General features: G+C 46.8%; 1 protein-coding gene across 1 annotated transcript in view; it reads left to right on the plus strand.

Annotated features, from left to right (window-relative positions):
• The first annotated feature begins 1033 nt into the window (after positions 1 to 1033).
• LMX1A (LIM homeobox transcription factor 1 alpha) overlaps positions 1034 to 23546 on the plus strand; it is a 142069-nt gene continuing 119556 nt past the window's right edge. The window contains exons 1-3 of the mRNA XM_084636416.1: positions 1034 to 1116; positions 1496 to 1601; positions 4142 to 4328. Coding sequence (XP_084492542.1) covers positions 1526 to 1601; positions 4142 to 4328 — 263 coding nt within the window. The 5' untranslated portion in view covers positions 1034 to 1116; positions 1496 to 1525. The remainder of the gene's footprint in view (positions 1117 to 1495; positions 1602 to 4141; positions 4329 to 23546) is intronic.

Genomic DNA, 23546 nt, shown 5'->3' on the forward strand with positions numbered 1-23546 from the left:
TAAACCTTGCATGTTTTAGGTACAGCTGCCCTTAAAATGAATGGGAGATTTACTTAGCTCCAGATCAGGCAAAAACGGAATTCAGAGTTAAAATTTGGCTCCGCTTTGCTGTCCTGCATCTGAAATATGTTGCCTCAGTACTTTTTCCAGGGTGCTTTCCCTATCGATGATTATCAGGTACTGTTTGTACAGCTGAAGTAGGAAAACAAAATGCTACACACGTCTAGTTACGGTTTTTTTTTGTTTAAATGTAAGATATACAGTATTAGTTGAAGAATAGCGCGACCTCCAAATTAAAGGGTGAAATTCCAGCCCTACTGAAGTTAATGGGAGTTTGCCCTCGATTTCAAGGGAGCTCGGGTTTCCCCCAAAGATTTTATCCTAGTGCATACACTGGGATGCTAAGATTGCACATTCCAACTTAACTTGAGCATTTCCCGGTTGTGAGTGGTTAGATGTACCACCCTAATATTGCATGGGTGTAGGGCTCCCCCCCCACTATTAAATATGCATGCGGCGTGGGTGCTTTACACGTCTTTACTGCACCCTGTGTCCCCTCTCTTCATTTCAGAGCTCTGTTTGCAGAGACAGGGAGCAGGCTGGTATGGAGAGAGAGCGGGTGCGGTGAGGCAGGAGAGTTGCCGATGGGGAGGAAACTTAAGAGATGAGACTGGGAGGTACCAGAGTCAGGAAATGAGACCAGCTCCCGCAGCAGGAAGAGAGAGCTAAGACCCGAGCTCGCTTTGCCACAGGTTAGCGCAGCGCAGGGCCCGAGGAGACCTGCTAGGGGAAGCCTACCCGAGAGAGACGCAGACGTATGCCAGCAACTCCAGGCAACCGCCTCCCGCTCACCTGCAGCTCCCCACCCCGAGGAGCAAACCCGGCCGGGATCGCTTTGCACAGGGAGAGCGGCCCGAGTCGGTCTCGGGGCAGGAGGGCTCTGGGAGCGAGGAGGAGGGCAAAGCGCCGCCGAAGAGCAGCCGGGGGGCTGCAGCGGCGGCTGCCGGCCCAGGGGAGGAATCGGTGTTTCCTCCAGGGCTCCCCAGGCGCGTCTGCCCGCAGGAACCAGGGCTTCCCCCTTTGCGGCTACTTTGCAACTGTCCCCTCGCCGGCCAGGTAAGCGAGCTCCGCGGTGGGGTGGGACTGGGCGGAAAGCGAGGGGGCTTTGCGGGGCTTCCCAGCGGCTTTCTAATTGCCCTGGGCCCGGCTCGGAGCGGCGGTAGAGATGGATCCTCGCCTCGCCTGCAAAGAGGGGATGGAGCTGAAGCGGGGTCCGCTGTGAGGGGACCAGCTGGGAAGTTGCAGCCCTGGATCCCCGGAGGTGGAGGCCAGGGGAGTTCTTGCAAAGAGCCAACCGGCCCAGGACAAAATCTGATCGTGTAGCGACCCCCCCCACACCATTCCCAGCCCCTCCCCCCCCACCGCCTTGTCCATTTCGGCCCCAGCCCGGCTCTGGGGTGCGTCTAAGCGCCGCGTGTCCATTGCTGTTTTGCAGCCGGGCTGACTCCCCTCCCGGTCCCTCACCATGTTAGACGGGTTGAAAATGGAAGAGAATTTGCAGAACGCGCTGGAGACCTCGGCCCCGTTCTCCTCCTTGCTGGGTAAGTTGCAAGAAACTTCCCGTGCTGATCTCGCCCCAGGGCCAGGTTGAGGGGGCCGGGGGGAGACCCCGCATCCCACCCGTTGGACAGAGAAAAGAAAAGGCTGTTAAGTGAGGCGCTGCGCAGCTCCTCTCCCCTTGCTGCCCCGGTAAGAGACCAGGGCTTCGGCTCTCTTTCGTGCGCTCTCTGGGGCAATGGTTGATTTCAAGCCCCTGGTGAAATCTGACGCCCCTCCAGCCCCGCGGATCCAGCTTCCCCCTGAAATCACGATCTAGCCTCAAGCTGAGGAAAAATCGGGCCTTTTCTCCCCTGCCTTTCCCACACTCCGCTACCGAATGCATGTGTGAACGTGCCTCTCCCAGGCTCGCTTTCTCTGAGCGAGAAGGCAAGAAATCGGATTTAGCTAGAACCTCAGCAAAAGTTTGCACGATTTCACTCTGGTTAGCACGCGCCCAGGTTCCAGTGACCAAGAATAAACAGCCCAGTTAGGTGCACACATTATCCGTCGTACCGCCCCCCCCCCCGCGCCAACCCTTAGAACTAATTTCCCACCGGTGAGAAAGTTACAAATAAAATCAAAAGGAGGACTTGTGGCACCTTAGAGACTAACCAATTTATTTGAGCATGAGCTTTCGTGAGCTACAGCTCACTTCATCGGATGTAGCTCACGAAAACTTATGCTCAAATAAATTGGTTCGTCTCTAAGGTGCCACAAGTACTCCTTTTCTTTTTGCGAATACAGACTAACAGGGCTGTTACTCTGAAACCTGAAATAAAATCAAGTGTAGAAGAACCAGGGATTGAAATCCGCAGCCGCTGTGGCGTGGAACAGGCGAGGGATTCTGCTTTTTCCTTCTCCCGGGATTGTCTTTTGTTTTTGTTAACTAGGCCTTGACAAAATCAAAATAAAAACTATTTGAAAATTGCCTTCCAAAATATTGGGCGGGGATTCAGGAAAACGGGTGATTTTTCACGGAGTCGTTTTTTGTTTTTTAATTGTCTCCCCCACGCTTAAAAGAAATGAAAAATATCCACCTAGTTTACGATTTTAGGGTTATAAAATGAATGGATTAAAAAAAATGAACCTCTTAGATCTCGCTCTATTGCTTTGATTAGCAACACTAATAAACATAATAATTACAGTGTTGGAAATCACAGATTGGTGCAGAGAGCACTGTGGAATTTATATCGATGGAATGTGTACAAATCTACCAGCTCAGATACCAGTCCTGTTATTCTATAGCGCCTTTCTCTAGATTAGCTGTACTAATTTTTGTTTCTACTATCGATCTATAACTATATATAATGTGTGTGTGTGTATATATATATATAAACATACATATATACTCACATACATACTGTACATAGATAAGATATATACACTACATATTTGTGGAATCTATCTATCTATCTATCTATCTATCTATCTATCTATCTATCTATCTATCTATCTATCTATCTATCTATATTGATTAGATAGATAATGAGTTTAAGGGGAAAATACGCATATTTCGAAGAACGTTTAGTCCTTGTAAGAAATACCCAACTCCAGAATAGGTGACTCGAAACTAAATTCGTGTTCAAGTACCACAGTTCATTTGTTGATAAAAATCTTAACATTCAAACGGGTGAAATTTCTTCTTTTAACGAGCTGAAGTGTTTTCTTTTTTCGTCTTCATTTCACTTCTCTGTTCGGGGGAGGCTCTACATTTCCCCTTTGATGACATCTGCTCCTGGTTTTTGTTGATTTATGAATTCTCTCCTTATCTCCGGAGTCAAACGGGTTCCTTTATGATTACTTCGACCCCAAACATTTCACTCCTTTAATGCCACTTTTTAAAAAAAATGTCATGGGGGGGGGGAAATAGCTCCTAACCTGGTGGGGGAATAGCTCCTAACCTGGTGGGGGAATAGCTCCTAAACTGGGGGGAGGGATAGCTCCTAAACTGGGGCGGGGGGGGCGCTTTCGTGTGCATAAATACGAACTTAACTAAGGAAGGTTAATTCTTTGAAAAACTAACCGCTTGCCATCGAGATGTTTATCTCCCTTGTCCTGCCGATAATCCTTTGCCATCTTTGGGAGGTCAAATATTTTTGTTCTTTTCCTACAGATTCGTTTAGGGGGGAAAAAGGCAACATATTCTTGAGACTCGAGCCTGACTCGCACCCGCTCGGTTGCGGAGGGGATACAGCGGGCAGTGTATTGTCTCGCCTGTGTCCCCGCGTGGTGTATATGTCTAAGGCGCGTGTATGCAAATCCCACGGGGTTGTGTCAGGGCGGCCTGGCAGTTCTCGCCCTGGATCATTACTAGAGCAGTTCTCTGCCCAGGAAAAAGCCCCCGCAACCGGAACGATCGTTTCGATTTGCCCCCCCCCCGCAGCTCTTCCAAGGAGCGGCACCACAAGCCCAAGGAGCCTCTGGCAGTGGCTTGCGGCTCATTGGAGACCCACAGCCGGGGGGCGCCGGGGAAGGGGGGCCTGGGGAAGGGGCCACTGCGCTGCCCATGGTGCCACGGCTCCCTGTGTTTCTTTGGTCGCAGGCAGAGCCGCGAGCCCCAGGTCGGTGTGCGAGGGCTGCCAGCGGGTGATCTCGGACCGGTTTCTGCTGCGGCTCAATGACAGCTTGTGGCACGAGCGCTGCGTGCAGTGCGCCTCGTGCCGGGAGCCTCTGGAGACCACCTGCTTCTACCGCGACAAGAAGCTCTACTGCAAGCTGGACTACGAGAAGTAAGTTGAGCGCGACCGCGGGCGGCAGGCCGGGCGGACAGAGGGGCCGGCCCCCGGTCCTCCCAGCGCGCGATCTCTGCCCGGAGAAAGGCCCTGGGCCGGGGGCCGCAGGTCCGGGCCTGATCCGCCGGGAGAAGCGAGCTGCGGGGCCGGGGCAGCCAGGGCCGGGGCGTGGCAATCGGGCGCATCGCGTTGCTTTGCGGTGCCCGCCGCGGGAGCCCGAGCCCCCCCCGGCCAAACGCGCCCGCCCGCAGGCCCGCGGCTGCCGACCCAGCTCTGCCCCCCGCCCGAGACGGGCGAAGGGGGATGCCCAGCAGCTGGCCAGGGTGGCCTGGGCTGCAGGGGGCTTTTCCCCTCCGTCGCTTCTCACCCAGAAGCGCCCCCCGTGTCTGGGCTGCGGTTCTGTGTTTGGGACAATCTGGGGGCGCAGCCGGACCCCCAGAGGGTGAGATTGGGTCTGTTTCCTGTTGAGGGGAGCCCACCGCCCTGCTAAGGCTAGAGACCGGGGCGGGGGGGGGGACACAACTGCACGTGCTGCAAGGGCCGAAGTGCCAGGTTCAGAAGGGCCCGGTGCCCTCGGGAGCCCCTGGAAAGTCAGCGGGATTCCCGACGGGTTCCTAAAAGGGCGTCAGTGGCTTTTGCAAATGGGACTGTAATTGCCTGAAAGGCCTTTGTGGCCCTACAGAGGGTGATTACAGGGCATGGGGATTCCTGGTTTCTTTCACTTGATCTCAAAAGCACAAAAAGTATTTATCTAAGGAGCTTACCGGCCCCCCATCACTGCAGTGTCTGAGCACCGCCCAGTCTTCCCTATGTTCACTCTCACAACACCCCTGTGAGGCAGGGCAGTGCTGTTATCCCCATTGCACAGCTGGGGGAACTGAGGCACCCAGAGATTAATAGCGAAATTCTGGCCCCCTTGGGCTCAATGGCAAAACTCCCATTCACTTCAGTGGGGGCAGGATTTCATTCTAGGTGATTTAGCCAAGTTCCCACAGGGAATGGAATCCATATCTCCAGTCTTGGGACTAACCGTGCAGGGCAGGAAACCCTGGGGAGAGTGGGCACCTTCTTGTTAAGACAGAGAGTGGGGCCTTGCTCCTAAAGTCTTCACCCAGGCAAGACTTCTCTTGATTTCAGCAGGAGTTTGACTTGGGTGAGAACCACAGGACATGGCCTTTAGTATATACTGGGATGGATGAGGGGTGGAAGGGGAGTCCCTCTTGTTCTATTTCCCATTCAAATCCTTCTGCAGTGTTAAATGCAGGGCTGTGGGGATGTTTGGAGAGCAAGGAGCTTTCTCCCCCAGCATAAGGGATGGACACAAGAGTGGCCCAGGAACTGCTACTTTCCCAGAGACACAGCACCCACACAGGCCCACCCTCCCCTCCAGACTGCACCGCCCCAGGGACCTCTTGATGCCAACTGGACAGAGGGGATGCATGGGGGTTTACAGGGATTCCCCGGATCAGGTATATGCATAATAATTCACCAAAGGGTGGCAAGTAAGGTCTCTACCGAGAGCCAGTAGCTCACTGGTACCATAATCATTGTGTGATGTATCTACAGAGAACAGTTAAGAAGTTTTGTATCTGCTCTGGAAATTATGCTCTTAAAAGCATTGACATTGAGGGCAGGTCAGCAGAGGTGACATTTCCCACTTCCCAACCCATTCCCTGCGTTGGGCTCCCTGTGGCTGCTAGGGAGGCCTTGAGATTTCCTGCATAGCTCCTCCAGGCCTGCATGCTGCTTCTTACTATGGGCGCTACCTACATGGCAGAGCTGGACCCCCAGGATGGCTTGCTTCAAAGCCCATTTAAAGCCAATGGAAAGAAACCTACTGCTTTAAAGGGGTTTTGGATTAAGCCTTTGGCAAATCAGAAAAATGGGGCCAGATCCCTCTGCCACCTACGTCAGTAGCAGTTTTGTAGGCTTTTCAGTGTTTAATGCTGGGACTCATTTCCCCAAGTTCTGTGAGTTGTTTAGTTTGTGTGTTGCAGGGGTTTGCTGGTGGGAGGCCGGCCGTTTGTCCCACGTTAAACTGGACAGTCCTCTTTTTTCCTATGGGTTTGTCCCCTGTGCTGAATCCCGGATGGGCAACACCAAAGAATGCACCACTCTGCCCCAGGAGGTGTGACCATGCATGTGAGGTCACGCCAATGGCTCTTCAAAATCTCCTCCTCTGGGTGGCAGGGTGGGGTCACATAGGCGAGGGTGGGCCTACGCCCTTCCCGGAAGTACCAGAATGTCCAGTATGCTAGAGAGGCATCAGTGGCCACCCAAGTTTGTGGGCTAGTGGGCTTGTTTAACAGGGCACTTCCCAGGAGTCAAAGTTCAGACTTTTATGCATGAGAATAATACACATATTGACAAGCCCCATGATATTCATTCAGGAACATTGGAAATGTATTTGATTTATTAGAAAACTGAGTATACTGGCAAAGTTCTTCTCTCGCCATGTTAATAAGGCGAGTGTATTCCAGGGCAAATCTTATATTTCGCTAAAGTGGCTTCTGTAACTTCCTTTTAAGGACATGAGTTTAATTACTGCAGCTACAAGTAAAGTTTGATGCAGAATTTGTGAGAGTGGAAGCTTGGCATTGTTTTCAAACACTCAGGAAACAAGGAAAGAACTCTCTGAAGCTGAAATGGAAGGAAGAGTTGCAGCTAAAAAAATGAAAACCGGTTGTGTTTTTTTGGTCTCAGGACTTGGTATGTGTGTGTTTTGTTAATCCACTGGTAAAAATATAGCTGCAAGTTTTAGTACTTTGTGGGATTAAAAGCAATATAAGGTGTCTTCTGTTTTAAAAAAAAAATGAAAATGAGCCTTCAGAACATACTTCCTTGCTATTATGGTAGTGATGGGAAAATATGATGAAATGTCACAATATAAACACCTGCCTAAGTTGCCGTGGGCTTGGCTTTTTAGGTTGTGCCTTATATATGTCTGTTTTCCTGGCTTCTGAACGTTTAGCTAGAAAAGGGGCCCAATCCTGCTGCCTTTACTTATATGGATCTTCCTTATTGAAATAAACAGTCACAGTGTAGTCACTGAGCCAGATTTGCAACTGGGGCACATTGCAATAGCTCTGTTGAAATGCACAGAGCAATGCTGATTTCCATCAAGTGGAGGGGATCTGGCTGACTGGGACTCTTTGCATGAGTAAGAACTACTTGGGAAAATGGTTCCAACCCAGAGATAGATGGATAGATAGATAGATAGATAGATAGATAGATAGATACTCAGAGATGTATACAAATGAAAAGCCAATTTCTTGTGAATATACCCACTTGTTCTAATTATGAGATGGTTTCATTTTATTACTAGCTTTTTACTAGAAATAAAAAAACCCTTTGACAGTATAATTATAAATTAAATTAGTTGTTACCTAAGTATTAAGGGCTCAGTTCTGCACCATTGAAGTCAGTGGGAGTTTTGCCATTGAATCGTGTAGGAACAAGATTAGACCTTTAAGGAGGTGAAAAATACAGAAGTCAAGGGAATACAACAGAATGAGACAATATGAGTTACAGTGGGTCTGTAGATTGTTTTCATACAAGATAACCAGATCTCTTTAATTAGTGTGACAGCATAGGGAAGAGGGGGAAACCCCCCCAAAGATCTCTATACTCTTTCAGTTTCTTTTAGCTGTATTGAGATTTCCCACACTTGTATGTTTTTAATAACTATTTTCCAAACCTACTAATCCTCCTCTCATTCTGCTTATAGTTTGATTTCTTCATGTGCCAGATTTAGTGACAATTGCTTAGAAGATATATTCTGGCTGAGATCCACATAGAGATGCACACAAACAGGCCCACCGTCTTGATATGTATGGTACTGGCATTATTAGCACAAAATTAACATGGAGAGAGCAGTTAATGTTGGAAACATCTAATTATTCTAAACTAATCTATGATTCTGTAATGGTTAGTTATTATTGTAGGTGATTTATAAGTTAGTTCTGTTGGCTCAATTTCCAAAGGTAAGCCCCTAAATATTACATCCAAAATCTCACCCAGGGGTACTTAAATAAGAGTTTATGAATGTAAAATAGTTATTGGCCTAGACCTTCTTCCATACATATCAATGGGAAAGCTCTCATTGACTTCAGTGCCAGCAGGATTGGGCCCCATGGTGAAATCTTGGTCTGTTGAAGTCAATGGGAGGTTTGCCATTTAACTGAATGGGGCCAGAATTTCACTGATGTATCTAGATGCTGATTTAAAACAAAATTATCCAGATGAGGGATTTGGACAAACTTTATGGTGGCTTTAAAAAAACATTTTACCTAAGATAAATAGTTACAGTTCCCCAGTATCCACAGCATTTCTCTCTGCTTGCCATGGGATTAAGATTTCATTCATAAAGAGTTTAGAAAGGGTTTATGAATAAGTATTAGATGGTCTAGTATGTATTTATGGACAGATATAAGCACATCAGTAGACAGTGTTACAGATGGTTCTCATAAGAGCAGGTCGGGGATTTTTCAACAAAATATTTTTCACCGAAAAATGCCAATTTGCGAAGCAGCCTTGGGTTCAGTGAAGCATTCGACTTGAAAAATGTTTGGTTTAAAATAAAGTTTCAAGACTTGTGTCAAAATCTCCCATTTTGACGCTGTTGAAACAGAAAGTTTCCGTTGCGTTGAGTCGAGGTGACTTTTCCAGACTGTGGCTTTTCGGCCCAATTGAATATGGGGAAAATTTTTCAAAATGTCCAAAATTCGCACAGGGCAGGACAACCTTTTCTTCCCAGCCTGAGTTATGAGCAGCTGGTTTATTGGCCTGTGTAATAATTGATTAACCATTTCTTAAAACATCTATTAATCATTTATTACCCCTTTATAAAGCTTTTATAAAGGGCACCTGAACGTAAAGCATGAAGGGGGAGTCCATTAACAATTGCAAATACTGAAGTTGCCTAAATCCAAATACTCACATAAACCCTAATCCTGCTGTTCAGTACACAGCACTAAGCCCTGGGTATCTTGATAGCAGAATCAGGGGGAATAATGAATGAATGATGTTTACTACAGTAGTGCCTACCCACCAACCAAGATAGGGAACCCATTGTGATAGGGCTGTAAAAACAGAGTACTAGAGACACTTCCTGCTCCGAAGGGGCAGACTGAAGGATGATGGGAAATGTTATGTTAGTTCTACAATTTTTATTTGCGTTCGTGTTTAGTTAGGAGGAGTTGAGCTGGGAATGCCCATCTTCCCCAAACTCTCCATGGCAGGGAATTGTGAAGCCACTAGAAGGCTGTGACTACAGCCCTGAGGCAGTGTGGGGAGGAGGGGGAGCCTTCCCTGGCTCACTTCATAACCTTCTGCACTAAGCAGGGCTGATGCAGATACCATTTCCTTGGTGCAGAGGGGCTCCCGTGAGACCACTTTGTCTGTAATACCCCCTGCTCTGCCCCTAGGTAGGGCCCCAAGTATTGCTCACCTCATGGTGCAGCCAAACAAGCCAGTATTTAAATATTCTTACCCCCTCTTCACTTGGCATAGCATCCTCTTTCAAATGCCCTGAATCTCTCAGGAATTTGCAGAATTTATTTTAGTGCCTAAGGAAGATATTTGTGGCGCGTGTGGTTATCTGGCCCGGGTCACCTCTTTTTCTGTCCATGAACAGACCTCAATTTCCTCCAGTTGACCAGGTCATTAGAAATTATTTGCCCACTGATTTCTCTGAATAATGCCGGGTCTGCTGATGATTTGCAAGCCGATCATTGCAAGCATTTGAAATTTGAAACTGATGTCCTTTGGATTGGACACAGAGGTCAGCTGGCTTGTTTCTGTTGCCTGAGTGGATGAGGGTGCATCTTGGAATCAGGTTTGCACAGTGCATACTTGTGATTTCAGGGTCAAAATTCACTTTCTGGGTGAAATTTGCCCATGTGCGTAGAGCCGGCCCCAGCTAATTAAGATTCCATTTATAAACAGGAACTCTGAAGCCTTGTTTTGTGAACTAATAGGTCTTAAATGGTGCATGGCACTTGTGCTGGCCACCGGCACAGGCGTGAATTTCACCCAAAGATGACAAAGTCCTGTGGAGTGCGCCCTGACTTGGAATCCAGGGCCTGCGTCTTTTGAAGTCCAGGGTATTTTTGCTATAGGGGGAGCAGAATCTGGCCTCAAGTTTTCACTGTTCCTTTCATGTGTTTGTGAATCAAGCTGAGACCTTTCCCCCTGCGGGTGAAATTGATCATTACAGAGCAGTTGGGGTCAGACATTTTAGGAGCAGTGTGGAATATTGGTGTTGGTGTTGAGCATGTACTACCTGTTCTCCTGGTACCCAAACCACAGAGGATAGGAGTCTGTTATAACCTCCGCCTCAGGGGGCTGGCTCTTTAGCTCAACTGTACAGCTCGGGTTTCAGGTCTGGATGTCTCTGCTTCAATCCCCTGCGTGTTGTTGGCCAAGATAGCAACCATGACACTACGATCACCCGCCGTTCACACCAAATCAAACTGTGCACAGCTCAGTAAATCTCAAGAGACTTTGCAAATCCTTTCCTTGGAAGAAATGACCTTGTTTAGAAAGGGAAGTAGGTCGAGAAAGGGAAGTCTAAATTTCTATATAGCCAATGACTGGCAAAATTATTAAAGGCCTGATCCAAAGCCCATTGATATCCGTGCAATATCTCCCGTTGACTTTGGATGAGGCCCTAATCTGGGGCAGGATGCCCGTTGCAACTGGGATGCATAGGTGCCGTCTTTATGAGTTGCTGGGGGATGCTCCACCCCCTGCTCCATCCCAGGCCCCGCCCCCACTCCATCCCTTCCCCCAAACCCCACCCCCGCTCCTGCTTTGCCTGTTCTGCCTCCTCCCCCAAGCACACCCTGCCCTCGCTTCTCCTTCCCCCCCAGCGCCTCCTAGATGCTGCTAAACAGCTGATCCGCGGCAGGTGGGAGGCACTGGGAGGGATGGGAGGAGCTGATCCGCGGGGCTGCCAGTGCGTGCTGAGCTCCCACTATTTTTTTTCCCATGGGTGCTCCAGCCCCGGAGCACCCACGAGGTCGGCGCCTATGCTGGGATGTTTTTCAGTATTAAAAACGAAGATCACAATAAACATTCTGGATTTCATCATTGCTTTGGAGTTTGGGTTGGTATTTTATTTATTTTTGGGGTACAAACACATTACTCAGAGATCAAAACTACATCTGTAGTTGCTCATATAAAGCTGTACTTGTGAAGCCAGTCACAGCCGTTTGCTTAGGGTTTTTTTTTTTTTTGGCACCACAGCTGGTAAAATAAAACAGAGGGAAAAATAACACTCAGAAAAATAAAAACCATACATTGACAAGCATGTTTGTTTCTTGTGGCTCAGGGGCTGAAAATCAGAGCCCTTGAAAGTTTAATGTGTATCTAGGCCCAGCCCAGAATTAAACAATAACTGTAAACATTTCTTTTTCAGAATCCCCGCCCCCCCCGCCCAATTTAATGAGCTGGGATACTGTTTGAGACCCTCCCTTTTTAAATGTAAACAGACTTTACAAGGTAAAAACATGAACATGATTTTATGTGGCAACATTAAAACAGCACTCAGTGGTATTTACAGTGCAAGAAAATGACCGAGGAGAAAGGACAGGCAACCAAGCAATTGTGGGGCAGATTTTCCATTGACTTTTAGTGGGATTTGTGCTCCTAAATCCCTTAGTGAAATATTTATATTCTCCTTAATTAAAGGAAATGTCTCTTATTTAGTCTCCGGCTGGCTTAGGTGTTTGTTTGTTTTTCTCACCTGCAAGGAATGGAAGCTCTGGGGAGAAAAAAGCCACCAGCCCCTTGATGTTTCTCTGTGATATCACTCTGGTTTGCATTTTAATACTAGTGTAAAGCAGAGCTGGGAGTGCCAGGTTGCCTCCTCCAAAGGGACAGTGTGAAGTGCATGCTGCTCCGATACACCAGGGCTTGTAGGAAGGGACTGTTCTTCCCAAAGCACAATCCCCCCTGCAGCTCCCCATGGGCCACTGCAGGCCGGTGGTTTAATTCAACAAACTGAGCCTTATCTTGTGCTTCCTTTTCTGCATCTGTGCAATTGGGTTAATAATCCCGGTCCTCTTTGTAGGGGTTCTGTTAAGAATAATGTGCCAGATCCTCAAGTTCAATGATTCACCCCAGCTGGGGATCTGGCCTAAAGTTTAGAAAGCTCTACGCATTATTACTGTTGTCATTTTTTCTGGGTACTAAGTAAATGGAAGATACTTCTCCAAAGGAACTCTATTCACAAGCTGTTGCAGGGTACATTGTTGGGTTGCCAACTCTCATAGTGTAATCTCGAGTCTCCCAATATTACATAAAAAGAAAAGGAGTACTTGTGGCACCTTAGAGACTAACAAATTTATTTGAGCATAAGCTCACGAAAGCTTATGCTCAAATAAATGTGTTAGTCTCTAAGGTGCCACAAATACTCCTTTTCTTTTTACGGATGCAGACTAACATGGCTACTACTCTGAAACCAATATTGCATGTTTTATTTGAAGCAGCAGCTCCTGGAGTCATGTGATTGTGCAAGCATCTCAGCTTTTTTTTTTTTTAAAGTAAGTTTATAGCCTCCTGGTTGCAGAGAAAAGCTCAAAACAGTGACATGAGTGGTCCTAAAGGCTCAGAAGCTGGAAGACAAATAAAAACCTCAATGTATTTGGCTTAAAAATCTTGGGACTTTTAAAAAACAAACAATTCATGAAGTCAGGGGATCTCACTTGTGATTTTTGAGCACTTGGGGTTGACAATACATAGTGAGAGATTTAAGAAGCTCAATCTATTTAGTTTATCCAAGAGAAGCTTAAGAGATGACTTGATTGTGGTCTGACGGTACCTATAGAAGGAGAGATTTCTGGAAGTAGATGGTTCTTTAATTTAGCAGGAAAAGACATAACAAGATCCAGTGGCTGGAAGCTGAAGCTAGACAAATTCAGACTAGAAATAAGGTGTACGTTTTTAACCGTGAGCGTATTTAACCATGGAACAATCTACCTAAGAGTGTGGTGGATACTCCATCACTTGAAGTCTTCAAATCAAGAGGGGCTGTCTTTCTAAAATGCATACCATAGCTCAAACAGAAGTTATGGGCTTGATGCAGAAATGACTGGGTGAGGTTTTAGACCAGGGTTATGCAGGAGATCAGACTGAATGATCACAGTGGTCCCTTCTGGCCTTAACGTCTATGACGCTCTGAATAAATTAAATGAGAAACTGAGGCTGCTGTTGCAGTGGATGAGAAGGGAAGTGGTTTCAACCATCATCACTACTCATCTAATTTGTTACATTGCAGACTTCCCGTGTATAATCAACACACCTAATTGAACAATTAGCTGCAAATCACATAACTGCTCCCTCAGCCTACAACCTTTAGGAAAGGGATTCCACTAATACCTTCCAAAAATGTAATTATCAAGCACAGTCACACCAGTATTAAACAATTAGTTCACAATGACATTTCTTGTCAGGAACTTTGTCTCAGCATAATTGGAAAGGAGAATTCGGAGCCTCAGCATGAGCTAACAATGCACTTCTGGTTTTTTAAGGATGAAATCCTGATGCCATTGAAATCAAGGGGGGGTTGCCATTGATGTCAGTGGAACCGGTATTTCACCTTAGCATTTTGTCTGGTGGTTCTTTTGGTCACATTCTGATGTTTAGAGTGGGCATGTGCTGAAAGCCTGGAGCTGCATCTGAGATCCAAGATCACAGTTTAGAGATTTCTTTATAATGGGCTCAGCTTGATCACTCTGAACCTATTTCAGTCACACAAGTTATGGGTTTGATGCAGAAATTACCCAGGGATGTTCTTTGGTTTGTATTGGCAGGTCATGTGAGATGATCATAATGGTCATGGAAATCTATGCGCAAACTAAGACCTGGGTTTTACCCTCCAAGTTCAGGAGTGTTTTGGTCCAGGATTCTGATTCTGCTCATAATAGATATTCCCCATTGCCCTGCAGCTGTGCAGAATGAGTGCACCATGGATTCAGGGATGCAACTGGTGTTTTCTAAGGAGGGGGCCCAGAGATCTCCCTCCCCTGTCCTGCATGCAGCCCCAAGTTGTCCTTATGTACTCAGCCCTGAGCTCTCCCACGCGGTTCCCCCATATCAGGTCTGAGCTCTCCACACTGCCTATGCACTCAGCTACATGCTTTCCTCTGTGCACCCAGATCTACACCCCCTCCTCTCCTTCTGCCTCACACCCAACCCCACGCTGTCCTCCGTGCACCCCAGTCTACACCCACTCTTCTTCTTCTGCCCCATACTGAGCTCTGCCCCTAAACCCAGCCCTGCAGTCTCCCCCCACCACACCTAGTCCCAAGATCATACCCAATGAGGCAGTCAGGCTAAAGAGCACCATCCCCACCAGGGGTCAGGCAGTTCTGGGAGCCCGAAACCTCCCTCCTCCTTCTGCATCCTTGCTTCCCCAGGCAGCACCAAAAGCCTGAATCTAGTTCTCCACCCTCCTGGGGCCTGTGGGTTCCAGACACCCCCTGCTTCACTTCTCCCTGGGGGCGGGGGGCTGGTACCCAAGGGCACTGGAAGGATTTCAAAAGTGTGGGAGAAGGCAAGCCAGTGCATGGAAGCAATGCTGCTCAATTTTCCATCTGTGGTCAGGGGCCAAGGGGTGGTCTGGGCCCCTTTCCCCCTCCTCCAATTATGCCCTCCAATTAATGTATTTTGTCTAGCGCTCAAAGCCTCTTGCATGGGGCAAAGGGGAGCATTTAGAAATTTCTGTTTGAACCATCTGCTTGGTTGTTAAAAGAGGGGATGGCCTCTGAGAAAGCAGAGTTTCACCCCCATTTGTAGGGCAGGGTAAGGGTTTTTCTGACAGGGTTTCAATTATCCTTCCTCCTGGAATAAAACCGTGCAGACTCTTTTCAGCAGATCCCAGGGTCCCGCAACACCAGCTCACAGTCATTTCTTTCAGTGTGAATATTTAACAATGAAACAAACCAGCTAAATGTCTGTTAAACACTGGGCCATTAAAAAACAACGCACGTTTGTTGCCATTATCCTTAAGGAGAGGTTATTAAATTAACGAGCGCTAATTATGGGAGGGTTTCATGCTATTTTAGTTTATAGGGAGCATACTCTGGCAACCATATGTTTGTGGGGTCTTTTCCACACCAATGGGAGTGAATAAAATGGGAAGTCGGATGGGAAATGCAGAGGCCCAGATCCTCAAAGGTATTTAGGTGCCTCGGTTGTGGGAGTTAAGTGCCTAAATACCTTTGAGGATCTGAGCCCAAGTTCCCTGAGGGGTTGGACATCAGCGCAATGCAATTCTGAGGCCCAGCCCGGAGAACGCGGGGGTGGGGGGGGCAAAGATATGCTAATGTAGGGCAACACTAGGAGGGGTGATTCTATCTTGGAGTCCCTTGGCATGTGCACCTGTGCCTGCACCCCTTTATTGGGTTCATGTAGCCCCTCAAAGGTTGTGCGGCTCCCTGGGTGACCTTTGATGCCAGTTATTTCATTGGCTAGCTTGCATGCCTATAGATAATTTGCATGTGATACTAGCCATTCCTTTACAAAGCCCTATGTGGATGTAACGCTGGCCAGAGGCATGGGCCTGAGGCCGGATTTCGCTCAGGAGGTCTCACCCAGTGGTGGGAGTCAGCGTGAGGAGGCAGGACCTTGTCCCTTGCTCCCCTCAGAAGAGGAGCCAAAGGTGGCTTGTGTGGGTGGCCAGGGCAGCCACAGAGGGTGTGCAGCCTCTGGGCAGGAGGGAACCTGATGGGGTGCTACTATAGGTTGGCATGAGCCCCATGAACTCACTTTCCCTTTATCTGCCCCTGTTCAGAGCCTGTTCACACTTTCCCACAAGTAGCTCCTGTCAGCCCTTCCCCCAGCATTTCCTCTTTACTCCCCACTTTCTCCTCCAGCGATGTCTTTCCCCCATTTTCCACCCTCACCAATCGCTCTTTGTTCCATCTCCTTTCCTCCTAATGGCTGGCGTCCCTCCTTATTTCCCCTCACATCTCTTTATTCCCACACCGCAGCCCCTGATCCCTCCTCTTCATCCAGTTTATTCCCACTGTGCCCCAGACCTGCCCTGGCCAGCACCACAGTTCTGACTGCTCCTTATGCCCTTCTGGAACAGTGTGTGTCTCTGGGTGGATGGGCCTGGAGTGTTCCCTGCGTCTCCTGAGCTCAGAGACTGCAGTTCTCATAGAATCATAGAATCATAGAATATCAGGGTTGGAAGGGACCTCAGGAGGTCATCTAGTCCAACCCCTTGCTCAAAGCAGGACCGATCCCCAATTAAATCATCCCAGCCAGGGCTTTGTCAAGCCTGACCTTAAAAACTTCTAAGGAAGGAGATCCACCACCTCCCTAGGTAACGCATTTCAGTGTTTCACCACCCTCCTAGTGAAAAAGTTTTTCCTAATATCCAACCTAAACTTCCCCCACTGCAACTTGAGACCGTTACTCCTTGTTCTGTCATCTGCTACCACTGAGAAGAGTCTAGAGCCATCCTCTTTGGAACCCCCTTTCAGGTAGTTGAAAGCAGCTATCAAATCCCCCCTCATTCTTCTCTTCTGTAGACTAAACATCCCCCGTTCCCTCAGCCTCTCCTCATAAGTCATGTGTTCCAGTCCCCTAATCATTCTTGTTGCCCTCCACTGGACTCTTTCCAATTTTTCCACATCCATCTTGTAGCGTGGGGCCCAAAACTGGACACAGTACTCCAGATGAGGCCTCACCAGTGTCGAATAGAGGGGAACGATTACGTCCCTCGATCTGCTGGCAATGTCCCTACTTATACATCCCAAAATGCCATTGGCCTTCTTAGCAACAAGGGCACACTGTTGACTCATATCCAGCTTCTTGTCCACTGTAACCCCTAGGTCCTTTTCTGCAGAACTGCTGCCTAGCCATTCAGTCCCTAGTCTGTAGCGGTGCATTGGATTCTTCCGTCCTAAGTGCAGGACTCTGCACTTGTCCTTGTTGAACCTCATCAGATTTCTTTTGGCCCAATCCTCCAATTTGTCTAGGTCCCTCTGTATCCTATCCCTACCCTCCAGCATATCTACCTCTCCTCCCAGTTTAGTGTCATCTGCAAACTTGCTGAGGGTGCAATCCACACCATCCTCCAGATCATTTATGAAGATATTGAACAAAACCGGCCACAGGACCGACCCTTGGGGCACTCCACTGATACCAGCTGCCAACTAGACATGGAGCCGTTGATCACTACCTGTTGAGCCCGACAATCTAGCCAGCTTTCTATCCACCTTATAGTCCATAGTTCTGCCAGGTTCTTAGGCAGCGGGAGGTCCAGTGCACCCTTTCCCAGGTGTACCGTCAGGCAGAATTTGGCCCTGAATAAGGAAGAATGCAAAAGGGAGGCCAGGTAATTCTATACTCTGCTGGTCTATCTCATCTGCCTGTCTTATTTGCATAACGGGGCAAATTCAGCTCTCAGAGTGAATCCGGATCCAGATTGTCATCTGTGTAGCTGAGAGCTGAATCTGGCCCTGAGCCTGCCAAGGGAGCATTGACAGATACAGCAGTTGTTGTACCAGTTGTGGTACTGGGAATGGTATCTTTAAGTGGTTTAGCTTTGCAGACAGGAATTCTGGGGTAGGGCCACGGCGGAAACCCATGTTCTGTTATGCAGGGGCAGCTGGAATTGGGACATGCCAGATCAAGAGGATCTCTCTTGAGTGTGTTGGGCCTGGAGTGATTGCTGGACCCCATGCCAGCCCAGCCATTGTGTTGGGACAGGCCAGGGTTTGATGTGGCTGCTGTCAGGGTTCCTCTTGTTAGCTGACCATAATGTGACAACAACTAAAAATACAAGGAGTGCTGCTTGCCGTTCCTCGCCTGTAACTCGAACCACATGAAATGGCTCCTCTCATCCAGTGTTCTACTTTAAGTAGTCTATTTTAGAAGGGGAGCAAATAATAGACTTGGATTGTTGCCCCTTCACCCCGCCCTTAATTAGATTTGTGCCTGACAATTAACATTTCATATAAAGGGCTGGGAGTGATGGATACTTGGCAGCCTTAGCACTGGGCATCCTTGCCTGCAAATAAGCCAGATAAATACATCATCTGTTCCTCATTGCCCAGGACATACCTCATCTTGGATCCTTCTTCCTCCAGTCCTCAGAGACCTGCTTTCACCTCCTTTTTATCACTGTAGAATTATGGACATGCGATAGGCTGAATTGTGAAAGTAAACTGGTGGGGATTGTTATCAGTGCTGGTATCAGAGGCTGACATTGATTTAAGCTTCTTGTGATACTAGCTTTCAACTGCCTCTTATGCTGGGACTGTTTTTTTCATTGTTGTACCCCAACAATTCTCCCCCTTGTCTACTGGTAGGAGGATTTGGGATACATTAGGGCTGGTTCAAAAAAATAAAATGGTGACAATATTTTTTTCATTGAAATTTCAGAGAAGAAACTAAATGAAAACCAAAATTGTAGGGAAAGTTTTAATTAAAAATTCAATTTTCAATCAGCTCTAATGATAGCATTTACTTGTGATATTGACTATCTATCTATCTGTCTGTCTGTCTGTCTTTCTGCCTTTCTGCTCTTCACCCACTTTCAAGTTCTACTGGGATATGTCAATTTTTTTAAACAGTATTTTTAACATAACATCAAGAGTTCAATTGTGGTGTGAAATGTTTTATAAAAATTATGAGCTTTGCAGCATGTTTGAAAAGTAGCCAGGCTCCAGATTACTCTGATCTCCTCTGGTAGCTTACTCTACCGCCAGACCCTTTCAACTGATCAAAGTTTTATTTTTGGTTCTCCTATATTCGCCCTGGGCTTTGTAAGAGGCATTATCTAGAGGAGCTCAGCTGTCATGTTAGGTCATAGATGGAGATGTAGTTGCTGATGCAGAGGTGTCCTGACTCCACTGGTGGCCATGGAAAGTGAGATCAAGTCCTTGAATTGGACCGAGAGCCAGAGAAGCAACCAGAACATGGATGACATACTTATGGCAGCTTGTCCTGCCCCAGAGGAAGCCTCCACCTAGCTTCCATGTTCAGCTTCAGACACAGTGGATTACAATAAACCAGTAAGGACGTGATGAATGTGGCCAGAGTTTCATCCAAGAGGAAGAAGTGAAGTCTCCTTATGCAATGAAGACAGAAGATGGCATTTCTTGATGCTGTTGCTACCTGGGCATTCCAGGGTGATGAGCCCAGAAGGACCCCAAGCCTTCATAGAATCATAGAATCGTAGGGTAGGAAGGGTCATCTAGTCCAGCCCCCTGCGCTGAGGCAGTGGCATAGCACTGCGGTGAAAGGGGGTTGATGTCTTTGTTGGGAGTGAGGGTCAGTGTCCTGGCTAATGCTACAAAGCACCTTCCCTTTCTGGCCAGTATCACTTGTGAAATCTGAGACAGCTTCACTGTTATGGGCATTGAGCCATCTGTGCGGTGTCAATGGCTGTGTGGGCAGAAGATATCACACAATTGGAGCAGAGTCCACTGGTCTCGCAGCCTCTGCGGGTGATCTCATATAGATGTTGAAGAGGAGGAGAGGGACAGGTTAAATCCCTCTGGGGCTCCACAATTGAGGGCTTCTGTGGAAGGGAACAAAGCCAAATAGAAGAGGAACAGAAATTAACAGGAGAGATGCAACCTCATTGCTGTGTCATGAGAAGAATGCTGGGTATTTTTCTCTTGAAAAACCTCCTTGAAATTTCCCTCGCTCCCTTATTCTGTCACAATGATATTGCTTCTGGATGCAGAGCTACACAGCCTTGTCTAGGGAGACTGTTGACATACTGGCTCTTTTTATTTACTACGGGCCAGATTTTGCCACCCTTACTCACACTGAGTAGTGCCTTATTTTCCAAGTAATTCCACGGCAACTAAATGCGGTTACTAGTGGAGTAAGGTACAATTCCATGTGGATCAGGACAGCAGAATCGGGCTCTGAATAAATAACAATTAATTAGAGCTAAAATTAGAAGATGCATATTTATTTGAAAGTGGAGCTAGTTGGAAAATTTCCAGTGAAATGGTTTTCAACCTTCTTGGAACAGAACATTCTGATTTTCTGTTCTGAAAGGACTTGTGGTTACAATTTTTAAAATTTTATATGGTATGCTATAAAAATAAAAAAGACACAATGAGAATGAAATGTTTCGATTTCATGCCACGACTTTTTTTAGTTACGTTTTATGAGAAATTTCCGGGGTTTTTGTTTGTTTGTTTTTACTTCCTTTTTGGAACAGATTTTTTTGGCATTCCCTACCAATTCCGGTTCTCTCCTAGCTCTGTTTGAAAGTGTAAGCTATAGTTGTCCTTTTTTTGTGGCTGACACTACAGAACTGCAAGTAAATTGATAAATACCCTATGGACAAAACAAGCCAGCCTTCTGCCTAATAATGGTACCACAGTTCTATCCTCATAGGAAACATTTAAAACCAGACTGAACAATTAACTACAAAAGGCAGGGCACAATCTGACTCCCAATGAATGGACCAGAGGCCCAGTCTTTCAAGGGCTCCTGAAGTCAATGGTTGTTCCATTCCATGGGGTTACTAAGATCATCAAACCCTAACTGACCTACAGCGGCTCTTCCATCTCTCACTTTCCTGATTCTCTGAAAACACGTTAGTTACCAGCCAAATCCTGCAGTTCTGATTCAGGCTTGATGGCCCAGATCCTCAAATATATATAGGCCCCGAAATGCCACTGACATCATTTAGGAGCTGAAATACCTTTGCAGATCTGGGCCAAAGTCAATTGGAGTTTGCAGGGTGTTAGGACTTCAGGATTTGTCCCAGTATCACTAACAATTACTGCACTGTTTTTCACTATCAGCTGGTTCTTCCATGGGCTCTCTCATCATCTGTCTTCTTCAGAATCGCTTGATTAATTAAGGGCTAGATTCTTCAATGTGCTGAGATCCATCAGTGCTCATTGAAGAGCTTGTAGAGTTGGGACCTACTTTCTTTAGCTAGAGTTTGACTAATACAACAATACTTGTCTACATAGACCAAAATAAAGGAGATGGAGTCATGTTATATCTAATATAAATGATTCCTTTCCTGAATTTTTGATCAAATTAAACACGGGACCTTAGTAATCAGTGATGAATGAAAGTATTCTCTGTCCTTGTGGATCAGATAAAATTCTTGGATTCAAGGGAACTGAGGGTTCAATTCCTGGCTCTGTTGGCACAGACTTTGAGTGACCTTGGGCAAGTTCTTTAACCCCTTCTGTGACTCAGTTTTTCTAACAGTATCATGGCGTTAATATCCCCAAAGGGGTGTTTGAAGGGTTCATTCAGGAGGGACTATATTTTTTGTTCTGTGTTTGTACAGCACCTAACACAATGGGATTCTGGTACAGTAATACCAGTAATAAATAATAATACTTCACTACGGTTTGAAAGCGTGAGTTGAGCACCACAGATGGAAGGTGCTATATAAGTGCACCCCTATTATTTCTGATTCCCTATTTTTGCAAAGTGACCTAGTTTTAATATGGACAGAAATTTTCCACTCCCACCCAAAATTCCCAGTTAACTTCACCTAACTCACCACTTTGCTCCACCTGAATTTTTAGCCCACCTCCATTTTCATTGACTCCTCCTCACTTTATCTGGACCTGTTTTTCCCTGCGATCCCGGGTTCTCCTCTAAAACGGTTAGGGAAGCAGCATCCGCCCCAGATCGGAGTTTTATTCTCAATTTGTTGCCATGAGATGGTTTGCAGCCAGAGAGGACTGGCTCTGTATGCCAGGGACAGCCACAATGCTAACTTGTGGAGTGCTCTGACCTCTCAAGATGCAATGAGCTGAGCGGCAGGGCATTTGTGTGAGTCAGTTTAGTGTCTCTGCTCCTCTCCAGGGCATAAATAGCTAGAGGAGCGTTGCGTGTTTGCTGGGTATTCCGCAGACAGTAATTGTACTCTCTGAGCCCATCAGGGCTGCATGTATTGATTCTTCACAGCTGTCTCCCTGTCGCTGCTGTCTGTACATTGTCTCCTTCTCTCCTCCCCTCCTGGGCTTCATTTCCTAATGCCGCTCTTAGGGAGAGCTTTCTGTCGTTGACAGCGGAACAAATCCCTTTTAACACAACCATCACTCCTTTCTCCATTGTCCTCCCCGCTTCTCCTTCACCCCCACTGACACCGTGCAAATCTCCCAGTTGCGAATCTATCTCATGACGGGATGATACGCCGGGGGCAGAACTCAATGAAAGAAAGAAACTTTTCCCGCACCTGAAGAAAGCAAAGTGGGAAGTAAACACAGTGATCAGCATCTTACCCAGGAGGTCATGGAGAAAAGTTTCATTGAATACCGTTAAAAGAACAGGAGTCCTTGTGGCACCTTAGAGACTAACAAATTTATTTGAGCATAAGCTTTCGTGAGCTACAGCCCACTTCATTGGATGTAATTGTAGCCTGTCTTGCTGGCGCATGTCCCTTTACCTGGGACATTTTTATGACGCGGGGCTATTTGAATGAATCTGGGATTTTGTTTCTCAAGGGAGCCTTCTTCATCCAGCTGAATTCAGAGATGCAAATTATAAGTTTCTTTACACTCCATTCAATCCCGTCAAAGCCAACCGGGTTGCACCGGGAGAATTATGCCTCGAATCTCCTGTTTGCAACAACAGCTTATTTGAAATGTTTGGAATGAAAAGCCTTTTTGGCAGGAAAATTGGCTTTTTTCCCCAAACGCAGGTTTTCACAAATCAAAGCTGTTGAATTTTTTTTCTCCAAAAAAACCAAAACAAAACCGTGGTGACATTTTGTCATTGACGTTTCTATTCAATTTGGGGTTTGGAAATGTTAATGAAGTTTTTCTTTTACTGGGAAACAGGTTTTTGGTAAATGAAAAATTTCAATAACGTTTTCAATAAAAGTGTTGATTACATTTTTTGGGGGGGGAGGGGGAACAAAGGGAAAATGAGTCAGTTTTTTTGAACCCTGCGTATTTGAACTGCAAATTTCAAAATTTCTTGTGAAACTTGATTTTTGTCTGTATTTATGCCTTTGCAAATGTCTCCACAGCAACTCGTTTTGATTTCATAGGTTCACAGATTCTTTTTAAGACTGAAAGGGGGCAATTATCATCACCTAGCCTGAACCTCCTGCATAAACAGGCCAGAGAATTCTACCCCCCATTCCTGCATTAAGCGCATATCTTGTGGATGAGCTAGAGCATGTTTTTCAGAAAGACATCCAATATTTTTCCCCCCCAGTTTCAGAGAGGATTCTGGCTTACACCTGGGACTAAG

This window comes from Lepidochelys olivacea (assembly GCF_965140295.1).
Source record: "Lepidochelys olivacea isolate rLepOli2 genome assembly, chromosome: 8".
NCBI lineage: Eukaryota > Metazoa > Chordata > Testudines > Cheloniidae > Lepidochelys > Lepidochelys olivacea.